Source organism: Poecilia latipinna, unplaced genomic scaffold, assembly GCF_001443285.1.
Source record: "Poecilia latipinna isolate Pla-1442-1.1 unplaced genomic scaffold, P_latipinna-1.0 Scaffold16, whole genome shotgun sequence".
Classification (NCBI taxonomy): Eukaryota; Metazoa; Chordata; class Actinopteri; order Cyprinodontiformes; family Poeciliidae; genus Poecilia; species Poecilia latipinna.
Genome location: NW_015112632.1, coordinates 775115 through 788335, shown reverse-complemented (window position 1 = coordinate 788335; position 13221 = coordinate 775115). Strand labels below are relative to the sequence as shown.

Here is a 13221-nt window from a genome sequence, read left to right as displayed (position 1 = left end):
ATATATATATATATATATATATATATATATATATATATATATATATATATATATATATATATACTTAACAAACATCCTGAAATACACTTTACCTCAACCAGCAGTAAAATCAACATCTTGGTTTATTTGCTGAAGAATTTCCATAGATGTAATAACCCAATGTGGCCTCAGGTGGCAGTATTGCTTTCACCATCAGTTCTCAAAGGCGTAATTGTGCACCGGCATGTTAAATTTCACAGCCCTTTTCAACATGCAGCTCTTAGCTCTAACTTGGCAATTCCTAATGCATACTTTTCTTTTAACTTGAGTTTTCTATCAGCTCACTGATTTCAAAATAATTTTACTGTTCTGAAAGTTCTAAGTCTGCTTAACTTCTGGTTCAAATAAGAATCTTGCAGGGCGATGTGCTTCTGTTGTCTTCAGGCGCCATATCACAAAATTTTGCAGAATTCATAGTTGAATTATTCTCAGCAAACTGTCCTGCAAAATGATTTAATATATATGGTGTCGCTTTGTCAGCGTGCCAAGGAGCCAGAAAAACACATGCATTTAAATATCAAACGGCTCCAAGCTGAACTCGACTGAAGATTGACAGCGACCCAAGAGGAATAACTCATAATGTTTACCAGCACAAAATGAAATATCTAGAGAGCAGAAGCTGCCAGCATTTGGCAGTTTTCAAATAGCAATAAGTCTGTGTATGACTGCTTGGCTCTTTTTCGCTTCAGTTAAATCTGAGAAGCACAACAGTAATGAGAAGAAAAGATTTTCAACACAAAGCTCCACTTTGTTTCTTGTTGCCATGTTTTTGTATTAAAACCAGGCCAGCGAGTCACAATCATTAAGATTTTCTTCCATACTTCATTCTTCTGACGTTAACAAATCCATCCTGGCTGCATTTATCATAGTTTTTGTTAGTTTAAAGCATCATTTATTAGCTCTCGTAACTTTTGGGGTACATTTCCTTTTTCCTTCAGTGTAATTCAAAAGAAAAAAAATTAAATAGGTTGTTGTTGGCTTGACTTTCTTTTTATCTACACTGTAAATGTATGCAAACCCATGATCTTTTCACTTTTGTCATTTTACAACCACTGACTTACGTTCTTTATCAGAAAACAAAGTAGGGCAGAATTGTGAAGGGGAAGAAAAAAAATATGCTGTTTGCAAAAATATTTACAAATTAAAATCTAAAATTGTGACTTTCATTTGTACTAATTACCTTTTACTCTGACGTATTAGCAAATTAAGTGTACTATTATTGTGATTTAGTCTCAGAATAGCTAGAGTTGTTCTGTAAAGGCACCATCTTTTTTGTTAGAAAGCATTGTTGAAGAAAAAGACCAGAGAACACACCAGATAGACCACAACTAATCTTGTGAAAAGGTTTGGCAAAAAATGGAGCATGTTTTTTTTTATGTCCAGCCTCCCTGAATAAAAATATTATAGAACCACATTTTGCCGCAAGACGATAAAAACCATAAATTTTGGTCTGATCAGACCAGAGCACCTTCTTCTAAAAGCTACCAGAGTTGGACATCTAGGCTGGACTTAAACAGACCTATTAATATTTTAAAACATGATACTTCATAACAGCAGTCAGGTAGTGTTCATTTATCACACTTGTGAAGCAAAAACACGCCCATATTTTTGGATATGACCGGTCCTCATCTGAGCGCAGATGTAAGCATATTTTAAGTCTCGTCTGCCTGAATTTCTCTTCAGACCCGTCACTTAATATTCAAATATAAACTTGTCCAAATCGAGTGCTATTACCATCAACACATGGATCTTATGCAACCGTCTGTCTTTCTGGCCTACCTTGTGAAGGCACACAAAAATAGAAGAAAGACTAATTCAGAATCAGACCTTATTTTCACCTGAGTCTAAAAATAATGCCGGCAATCTCAGATTGACAACAGAGAGAGCAGTCACAGAAGAGGCGGCGTTTGTGTGTGTGTGTGAGTGTGTGTGTGTGTGTGTGTGTGTGTGTGTGTGTGTGTGTGTGTGTGGACTGTGTGAAAGCAGGCTCAGATTGGAAGTGTGTGCGGCTCAGAGCTGTGCTGAGCAGAGCTAACTGTGAAAATGGGGCCTTGTCAAAAATAGTCTGCTTTATGACAGGAAGGAAAAGGGGTTGAGAGATGGAGGAGAGAGAAAATGAAGAGAGTGCTGAAGGAGAGAGAGCAGAAGGAAGACAGCAGGCTTCAGTCTGCCGGGATTGACAAGTTGAGGAATGTCCTAAAATAACCTGCATTGTTTTCCAACCCAGATAACTCAAATTATTCTTCAAATAGTACTTTCCTTGTTCGCTGCCTGTAGTTGCCAAGTTTTTTTTTTTTTTTTTTTTTTTGTAGGATTGGAGCCAAAACAACTTTGTGTGCTAATTGGCCCTCCAGCACAAGAGGACAGAAAAAAAAAATCGTCTCGTACTGGTGGAGCTAAAAACAGCATCAAGTGGTTCATTGTAGGCTCTTATATGGGAGAGGAGTCAGGGAGTCCAGGTACTGCTGTATGTGCCCAGGATTCTGTTATCATTACATTAAATTTCATTCTCATAGTTTTTAAAAGAGGCCACATCCTTGTCTGAAGGATGGTTACATTTTCTGATCAGGTGTTTTATCTGCTGGTAGTTATAACCTTTATGTGTAACATTAATCATAAGATAAGCAGGGTTTTGTACACAGTTTTTAGAAGTCTAGAAGTGTGTTACAGTTCTTGACAGATAGAGAAAAGATAAAACAATGAGATATATTTTTTATATATTCCCTTTACTTTGTAAAAACCTTCATCTATTTGTGCATCTATTCATCCATTCGCCTGTGCATTTATTCATTCATCCATCCATTCTTTCACCTTTCCTTTCATTTTGTCCCTCCATCCTTCCAACCTTCCTACCTATGGAAAAGCATTACACTTTGACAGAAAAAAAACTGTAACTCAACCTAAAGCCAGCTAAACAGCATGTTCTCCCACTATCTGTACTATAAAGCTATGCATGCTTCATAGATGCTTAACTTAATGAAAAGGAGCTTCATGTGTGAGATCAGTTATATGGAAGAGAGCAAGGTGAAAGGTAAACAAAGTTCTGGAAAGTAGAATAAGTTCAGCTGCTCAAAACAAGTCTAACGTTGGTGTGACGCAGCTGCGGAACAAAATATATCCATCACATGATAAAAATAAAGCATACTACCCTGTTCATCCAGAATTTTAATGAGTGAAATAATCCTGGACAGCTTGGTCGCAGATGGTACAGCCACCGCAGTCCGTGCCTTTAGACTGACAAGTACCCCGTTCCACACCGGCTTTAAATCCCATCAGAACACATTGTTCTCCTCGACATGTCCCTCTCTGCCCATCCACTAATTATAGAAAGCATCTAAAGCACCAAAAAAACAGCTTTGAACAGGAGCGGTATGGATAAAACAAAGGAAAGCACGACGCAAGCCTGAACTCCTCATCCAGGGATGAAACAACCCAAAGATAAAATGGTCCAGATAGGGAGGATAACTGTTCAAATGATGAGAAGCGATTGGACACAGGTTAGAGAAATTGAGGATCTTGCAAAACATGCAGAAAGCTGGAATACGTAGAGACTAATATAAAGTCTCAGACCTAAAGCGCACAGGTCACTCACAGGTCAACATGCTGCAAACCAGACCTGCTGGTAAACCAGAATCTGTTGACCCAACAAAGTCACCTGAAGCTCAAAGGAGAGACTTTACAGGCTATATTGCTAACAGACAAACAGAGATAAATATATATATATATATATATATATATATATATATATATATATATATATATATATATATATATATATATAAAAAAAAGACAAACACAAGATGGTACTCAAAGCAATAATCTGCAAGTCATCATCTGGAAATTTTATCTAGTAACAAATCAGCTCATAAGAAACAAAACTCACCTCACTGTAACTGCAATCTACAGTTTGCTACTTCTTAGCCTGGTGAGATAAGTGCGTTGTATGCTTACTCATTCATCCTAATCTTTAGATGAACTACTGTACATTATATACCATTATATGTAATAAAATAATACATTTGGTTCTTTAGCTCTGGGTAACTAACTACAGTGCAAGTGTTTCTATCAGTTGTTTTCTTTTTATCCACTATATTTTGTGACCCAATGACTATTATAGTAACCAGGCAAAGAAACAATTTGTGAAACATGCAGATGATATAGTTGTTTTAAACTTTTTTTGGCACAGGAATTTTGAAAGTACAACACTCCCTGCAGTATCAGTGGAAAAGGATAGCATGCTGAGGTAGTTCTTGATAATCCTCTGTCGTTGCTACAACAAAAAGGTCTGCCGTCGTAATACATCACCTTAGTTTGGACAGATCTTCCAGCTCTGTGCCTGGTTTTGCAGGAAGCGGTGGTCCGCTTAAGATAAGACGTGAGAAATTCGACTAACTTGTTCAGACAGCAGAAACAGCTTGACCAGAACAAACACTGTCGGTTTAACTGAGCTGTTTGTGTTTCCTATAGATCTGCTCTCAGCTCAGCGAACGACTGGAGAAACAACAGACGGCCACTCGAGGAGAACTGGAGAAAATCAGAGTGAGTTATAAAAAAATATGAAAAAAATGCTTGGTCAATCCTCTTCTTCATTAAGAGTTTTTCTTAAATATACATAAGTGGTCTTAAGCAGCTGCTCTTAAGACCACTGTTGGACTTTGACGCCGTTTTCTTTTACTGATATTCAGTGTGGTTTTTCTACCAGGCCTTTTCCAACATAATTCTGATTAGTGAGTCTTTCAAGGGTAAACCTCTGTTGAGTCTAAATGTAACAACATATCCACTAAAGAAAGTATTAAGGTCAGGCGTCCAACACTGTTCAGAAAATTGTGGAATTAGGTTGTTTTTCTTGTTTTGTTTTGTTTGTTTTTTTTCCAAAAAGTATGAAAAGTATTTGTATTTCCATATTGTATCTCCTACCCTATTGTCTTGGATTGGATCTTTCTTTCTCTCCTTCCTTTTGTTCTTCATCCCCCCCTCTTTTATGTCTTTCCATTTTAGTGCATTGTTTGTGCCTCCCTTTTCTTCACCCATTGTTTTTTCCTTTTGTCCTTTCTCATTCCTCATGTCTTCCATCCCTCTTTCTTTCCTTTCTTCGTGTTCCTCCTTCCTAACTTATTTACTTCCTTCTTTCATTTCTTAATTCTGTCCTCCCTTCCTTCCTTGCATATGTCCTGCCTCTGTTCCTTTCCTCTTTCCCTCTTCTTTCTTTATTGCCTTTATTATGTCCTACGTGAGCGCCTCATTCCTTTCTTTATCATGTATTGCCTTCCTTTCTTTCCTTGTTTGTTTCTACATTGTGCCCTTTCCTCCCTTGTTAGAAAAATTGGGTGATTCCCAAGAGCTATTTACCTAAAACTGAGCACAAAGTAGATCATCAGCTAAAAGGATGACTCCTCCCTCAGCTCCTTTTCCAGGTCTTTGCTGGGGTTTTTTTCCAAGATATAACACCCGGATAACATTCATCTGCTTTAGATTAGTTACAATTTAGTTTTATATCCATTGCTTCTTTATTTTTCCTGTAGTTGAAATCTGTTTTCCTTCAGTTTTTAAGAACACACTGTGCAAAGATCTGCCAACTTTCAGGCTAATTCCTCTCCCTTTTTATGCCTGTCACTTTTTCATTGATGGAACAAAATAAATTTGTACAAATGATGTCTTTGAAACTGACTTCTAGTCACCAAGTGCCTAAACATACAATCTGAAGTTGCGTCTGTTCCAGGTTGTCTATGTGTGGATTTATGACCAAAATGCACCACATTGAATAACTGCATATTCAGTGGCGGTACAAGACTGCAGGTTTGCGTTTTCGCATAATTAATCCACAAGATGAGAATACATTTCTGTGACTTCTTTCTGAATGATCAGATTAACTACAGACCACCAACAATGAGCAGCCATGTTGAAATGTGTGCTTACTGGGTGCAACTCTACTGATGATTCCTGACACAGTTAAGACCCAGCAAACACAGAAGTTCATTGAGCTCAGTGCGTAAGCCGCCTTAGAGATCCGGAAGCCTTTTAAGTATTTACACAGTCAGATGTTTGCCTCAGAAAATATTTCTGAATTCAGGAGCAGGCCTGCCGGAGTTTATTTGGCTCCCTCACCCCTCAAAGAGTGACAGTGTCAAGCTCCTTCGTCTGAGTAAACCCGAAGAAGCTGAAAGGGACACAACCGTTTCTCTCTTTCACTCTTGACTTGGCAGGTATGCGGGGATGTGTGCTGCCATCACTTTGTGTTCCCTGGCGGTGAAATCAAAGCTTTTTCGGAAAGAATGTGGAATTTGGCCAAGCAGCCGTAGCCAGACACCTGACTTCCAGCACTCACACACACGGCTCTCTGACTTTTAGCTCAAACCGTCGCTGGGAGGTCGGCCATATTGGCAGAAAGCTCTGCGAAGGCTGCCCGACATCTCCTGAAAAAAGTTTATATCACCAAGGACATGTTTTTTTTTTTTTTTCATCATTTAATTTTGTTTTCTCATTTGCATACCCTGTAACCTGCCACTTTATTAGGTACACCTATGTTTTGCATCCGTAAGTGCATTTGTCAGACGTCTTTTGGACACAAACTTGTTATTTTGTCAGTCACCCACATGGAGGACTGAGCTTTAGTGATGTTGCGCATTATTAAGCTGGAAGAAGTCACAAGGAGAGGCTGTGTGAATTTTAGCCTGGATTTCTTTTCAATGCAAGGACTGGGTTAAAGGGACTTAAAAATGTGATTACGGTAAAAGTGATAAGTTGCAAATTTCAGAATTTATCACGACGATAAATCAAAACTCTTATAAGAAAATGTTCACAATAAATGATACGATGAATGGCCTCTCTTAGTGTGAAGTCTCATAAGTGCCTTTTTTTCTGATTATGATGCTCAGGTTGAGCCTTATAGATTGGTGCTTTGTGTTTGTCTAATTCACAGTTTGTGCTAATAAGCAATTGAACAGGTGTGCCTGGTTTCTACTGATGCAACAAATACATAAAATCCCAATTAGGGAACTTTGGAAGCTGGAAAAACCTAGAAAATCACACAGTAATTATTTTTGCTGTATTTTCTCATCTGTCCATTTCTCTCTGCGTCTGATCATCCATTTGACTATCATCTATCATTTTTCCAACCCTCCGTCTGTCAATCCTTCCTTTTGTTCATCTGTTCATTCTGACTGACAAACTGAATCAATCACAAATACATAATTAAATATTTTGCGATTTTTAAAATGGTATTCTACGCTGATGATGCTTTACTGCTAAAAGTTAGTAGACAAATCTTGTGATTTGAGCTTTGAAAATGGATGTGTTTTTTTTTTTTACTTTAAAAAATGTGTGGAACATCTAAATTTCAGTTTTAAGCGACTTAGTTCAGTTAATAATATATAAATGTACATTAATGAGAATTTGTAATAAGACCCCTAACAAAGCTTGCCACTGATACTTGAGCAATTCCAGCCTAACGCTCCGCTGCTTCATTAGGGCTTATCTATAATTACTCTGCATTTTAATCATATCAAACCAAGTTTAAAGCTGCAATGTTGGAGTGAAATTCTCATTTCTGAAGGACTCACTTAGCTCAGAGACGCAAATGTTGTGGCACACAGTTAATGTTGAGCTCTGAATATGAATGTAAACACAGACATTGAAAATAGCCGGAGTTATTTCCACCCTCTTGACAGATTTATTTTATTTCTCTCTGATCTCTAAAATGACACCCCCCCCCCTCAAACCACGCAGTCCAAGGTTGAAGGCTGTGAGAAGTGCAGCAGTCTGTTCAACAAAGAGGGTCGTGTGCGGGCTGCGGTAACCACGGCGCCCGCCGACGGGACGGAGGAGACAGATGAGGAGAAGGAGGGTCTGAAGAACCAGCTGAGGGAGATGGAGCTGGAGCTGGCCCAGACCAAGCTGCAGCTGGTGGAGGCCGAGTGTAAAATCCAGGTACGGCAGCACACACAACGTGGGCCCCAACTATAACTGGCTGTACACATGTGGTCACAGAGCAATAAAAAAAAAAAAAAAACGACTTACCGGGGGTATTTGTGCTATTTTCTTACACCGTCTCCAAACAAGTTTGGTTGCCCCAGCTCAAATTAAATCTCCAGGTCTGAATCCCACCAGCACGACTCCTCTAATTGCCACTGAAGCCAGTATTTAAACAGATGTGTCACAGTTTGGACGGCAGTCGTCTTTCCTGGCAGCAAGACGCGTTTTGACAGCTTTTAATAAGACGTTCAGGATGATTCTATTAAGAAGTTACAGCTGGCTTTGACATGTGGATGGTGCTTAATTACCTCTTACATCAGGGTTGTTACTGCATATTCATTTCCTTATATCTGAGCTACCTGCCTTTATCTGCCTCTGTGTGTCAACCGCGTAGCAATCAATTAAAAGGCCATGATCCCGTTCTGTGTGCCTTTATCAGCCCGGCGCATGAGAAGGTTGTTAAATCAAGGAGGAGAGCTTTCTATTAAACAGATATGATTAAAGGAAGAAGAAAATGTGGATCTGATTTAAGGAAATGAAGACAATAATGTGATCGCCAGCATCTGAAGGAGCTTTAGAGGCTGAAAAATGGTTATAGCGTGAAGTTTTATACATGAATCGGCGCCAAATGATTATTTTGACCCTTCTTGATTTTAGGGCACAATCAGTTTAACTTTTAGTCGATCTGTTTGAAACTTTGGGTTTTAAAAGATGTTAGGTCTCAGGAAGAAGACAAGCAGCTCATCACTGCAAAGGGAAGGTTTTTCAGTGTTTGTTGGGATCTTATGTGGAAGATCGACAGAAAGTAGTACAAAACCATAAGGAGGAATGAAAATGATAAATGGTTTTCTTTTTTCTTTTTTTTCTTTTTACAAGTAAAAATCTTTAATTTGTGGCTGGAGGTTGTATTGTCTGAACAGTGTATCATCATATAAGCTTTTCATATCAGTCAATATTTATAATTATTGATTTTTTATTTTTTTTTAATATCTGCGGAACTAGTGCCGTGACCTTTCCTATTTTATCCACTGTTTTCACTCGTCGTTTATTTTTAAGCAGCTACGAGGCACGGTGGCAAAACCTTTAACTGCTAACGCACAAGTTACTCAACTGACTAGGTAACCACAAGTTATCACCCCCCGAAAAAAAATTGTTGCTAGGTAACCAAAGAGTGAGACAGCTTGAGCAGCTAAAATCTTTACTCTGCCTACATCCCCCAGAATGCTGTGGGAGGATTCTGGGGGAATCCTGGAAATCTTTTCTCAGTCAGAAAAGATTACAAACTCTTAACTGAAAAAAATGTAGCATGTCTGCGTTGCATAAATAGAGATGACAGCCTCACTATTTAGCCATCTGTGATTTTTATGTCATAGCAGGTTAGATCCAAATACTTTACACCCCACTTATCATTTCAAGGCAAATGCAAACCCAGGACTCTCACATCTGGTCTCTATAACTGCAATAATTTTTTTTATATGGTTTACAAAAAAAATCTCCTATAAACTTCAATCTGTCCATAATTCTGCTGCCAACATCCATTGTTGAAGCTTCCAAGCCAAGCTTAAAAAAAAAATGCCGTTTTAATGTAAACGCCAAGCTTCTACTGTCAATATTAAGGAATTATTTACTCAAAACAAGTTCCTGTTTCTTGCTGAAAAGTTACTTGTTAGTTTTGTCTTATTTCAAGGGTACCAAGATGTTTCCTGGACCAAAAGTACTTTGTTAGAGTTTGTGTTTTCACTGTGCCGTTTTGGCAAAGAAGCACTTTGTAGCGTCATGTATCCTCTTCCTTTCCGAACAGGACCTGGAGCACCATCTGGGTCTGGCTCTCAACGAGGTTCAGGCGGCCAAAAAGACCTGGTTCAACCGAACGCTCAGCTCCATCAAGACGGTCACCGGCACCCAGGGCAAAGAGACCACTTAACCCAACAACCCGCCATCCGTCCCGTTTTAACAAGACCGCGTCTGAAGCTCGGTGCGACTCGTCCCGCTACCTTCAGACCCCCCCCTCCAGTCCCCAAGAATGTAACGCACACGGCCACATAACGTTAACATTAACCGTTAAAAAAAGCAGAGGATCTCCTCCGTGACTGACTGTGTTACTTGTTTCCTCATATCAAAGATGTTCTTTTTATTTCCTGAAGTAACTCTCCCAATCGAAACCTTTTAACATCCATGCGAGCAGTGCAGCGATAACCACCTCCCCCCCCCCCCCCAGACAGAGACCACGCGCTTCCACCAGTCACAGGAGGAGAGATGCTTCATTGAGGATTGTCTGCGTACTGCTGAAATGGAAAAACTCCACAGTGGGGGAAGCAATGACATCAGGACTGTATCTTATCTCCCTTTCTTCTAAACTACTGGCACAAAAACATCAAGTCCCTGGATATTTTCTTTTTTTCTTTTTTTTTGTTTTGTTTTGGTTTGTTTTAGGTACGAGCGCTTATAGACGCCCTTCCAGGACTGAGCTTTTGTTCTAATTTTCATCGAACAGTTCTTTCTGTTGGCGTATGTGCTAATGTGGCGTCTGACTGTAATGTGTATTTGTTTATGACTGTGAGACTAGGGAGAAAAAAAAGGTTTGAAAGCATGAATAATTAGCGTGTCTGTGTGTGAGAACTGTTTGAGTGTTTGTGGAAGGACAGCGGAAAGAAAAGCACTAAAGTTATGAGTGTGTGCATGCATGTCAGGTTGTCTTGTGTCCTTTCATGTTCAAATGTGTACAGAAAAACTGGTGAAGAGAAGTTTGCTGACAAGGCCTTGATCTGAAGGTTGATAACAGAGGTGGGTATAAATATGTAATTTATGGAAACTAAAAGGAGTTGTGAGAAGCGACTGCAGCTTGAATCTCCTCGAATTAAAATACACACTTATGGTTTGTTTTGGTTTGGAGAAACCTTGGGGGGGAAAAAAAAGCTCAAAATCAAACAAACAATTTTATTACTCAAATGGTTTACTGAATTTGAGTAATTAAAATTCCAATAGTCAGAGTGGACAAATTTATAATTCCTATGGCCTTTGAACTCACCATCAATCCCATTTCGATCTGTCCAACATGGAATCATCAGACGTTTTTGTGTCGGCTGCGATGGTCCTGTTAAATGCTTTACATAGAAGTTAACAGAATGTTACATTTGCTGATTGTTGACATTCATTTTTAACAGATTTTGGGTTGTTAATGATGCATTAGAACCAAGTTTTTTTTTTTTTTTTTTTGGGGACTAATAACTTCAAAACAAGAAGTGGGTGCACAGTTTTGCAATAAATGTTTAACTCATCCACACACACAGGATCAAAATTATACATGCATGCTTAAATACGTACATATAAACACCCCCAATAATAGCTTTAATGTCCCAACACGTTTTTATATCGACCAATAAAATCTTTGGTGTAATTCTGAGCATTTTGCAGCTCTTCTTGGCAAAGCTGATCTAGTTCTTTAACTTGGTGGGTTTTTCACCTACAATTTTGGGAAATAGTCCTACTTCTTCCAGTTCACAAGTTGTAGAAGAGATTTAGCATTAATGCTGCCACTACCACGTTTGACATTTAATGGAGAGTTCTTACGTTTAAGAGAAAAATCTTCCCGTATCTTTGTCTTGCCTCAAAGAACCTTTTTTTTTTTTTTTCCCCCTCAGCTTTACTGAGCCAAGAAGATCGGTCAAACAATCCAGAATTATGCTGAAAGGTGGTCGTCTCTCTATAACATAAGGGATATTCGGAAAATTAAATTCAAACTTCTGCACCCAATTCTTAACGTTACAAGTTTTGTTTGTAGTATAATCATTCCACTCTGGAAAACAAAACAAAAAAATAAAACATGTTCAGATAGATTCTTAAGGGCCTTAACTAGTAGAAAAGCCTTGCCAATCCATGTCGGTAAACTTCTGACCGGCTCCATAAATGCCTGTAATTCAGAGTTAAGATATAAACCTACCAGTCGACCCAATTGTCTTGTTGCAGATGTCTCAGATCTGTAAGAGCTGCTGGGTATGGATAGAGAAAGCATCCAAAACTAGCAAAGCAGCAGCAATACCGATCGAATAAAACGCAGGCAAGTAATTTGGCACCTTTAACAGCTGAGAACTTTTTTTTTTTTTTCTGGTTCAAGCGTCGTATCACGATGAGCCTACAAACAGTTGCAACCTATATTTTCTATATTTCAACAGGAAGAATATTAAAAGGAATCATTTTTATTAGCTTCAGTGGAGCAAAATTCTTCAAAGACATTCTCAAATAAATTTGAGTCTCACAGCGAATGTTACAAGTTGCTAAAAAATATTTAAGCTCTCAAGATGTTATTCTGAAACACAGACTGCTGTGAATGTGAGACACCTGTCAGCATGCGGAGGTGTAGCCGCAGCGCGAGGGGGAATCGCACCGCCAGGTGCAGGGCAGCAGAGCCGTGTCAGGAGAGGCCAGAGTTCAGGTCAAAACACTCTATATTTGTCCACGGGGCAAAAAGGGGCCAGAGGAAGCCTCTGTGTGTGAGATTTAATACTTCGCTGACTTTGGAGCGGAGGCTCAATGATAATCCGGTTTCAAATCCTGCTGAGACTGAACGTTTTTTCTTAGCCTGACTGGAACGAACCATTTCTGTAACCTGCATCTTGACTTGAAAAGTGAAGTCCGATCAGCTGGAATCCGGTTGTGATATTAGAAGAAGATGTAGGGGAGCGTCCACCTTAAGGCACTGGGCTGTAAATAAACATTAAAAGCATCACTATTGAATTTTTTTTGTTCATGGTTTTTCTAATCTAACTATAACTAATGTTGCCTACCTGTACTCACCTACCTGCTGCTGTGATACAGTTGAATCTACAAAGTTTTTATTGTATTTCTGTATGTTTTTTGTTCTTTTTTTGTATATTTTTTCCCCTTTTTTGCTACAAGCTTCTCAGTCGCACTGCTGTTTGGATAACTAAATGCCAAAACATAGCTCCGTCAACCAACATTATCAACGTGTGGAAATTGTAATAGAGTAGACTGCATTGTGTATACTCCATGAATTTAAATATAAAGATATGAACACAAGGAAACCTGACTCATTCTTTATACATACATATATATATATATATATATATATATATATATATATATATATATATATTTTTTTTTTTTTTTTTTTTTTTTTTTTTTTTTAAGGGGGCTCTTTTTTTAATTTTTAAAAAACATAATATTTTTTTTTACATGGGGTGTTTTTAAACA

The 13221-nt window shown here is 38.5% G+C and overlaps 1 protein-coding gene across 1 annotated transcript in view; it reads left to right on the top strand.

The window, feature by feature from the left end:
• LOC106948053 (rab GTPase-activating protein 1-like) overlaps positions 1-13052 on the top strand; it is a 29153-nt gene extending 16101 nt beyond the window's left edge. Inside the window, exons 12-14 of the mRNA XM_015033501.1 lie at positions 4507-4578; positions 7765-7965; positions 9812-13052. Of these exons, the coding sequence (XP_014888987.1) occupies positions 4507-4578; positions 7765-7965; positions 9812-9934 (396 nt within the window). The 3' untranslated portion in view covers positions 9935-13052. The remainder of the gene's footprint in view (positions 1-4506; positions 4579-7764; positions 7966-9811) is intronic.
• Positions 13053-13221: the final 169 nt, after the last annotated feature.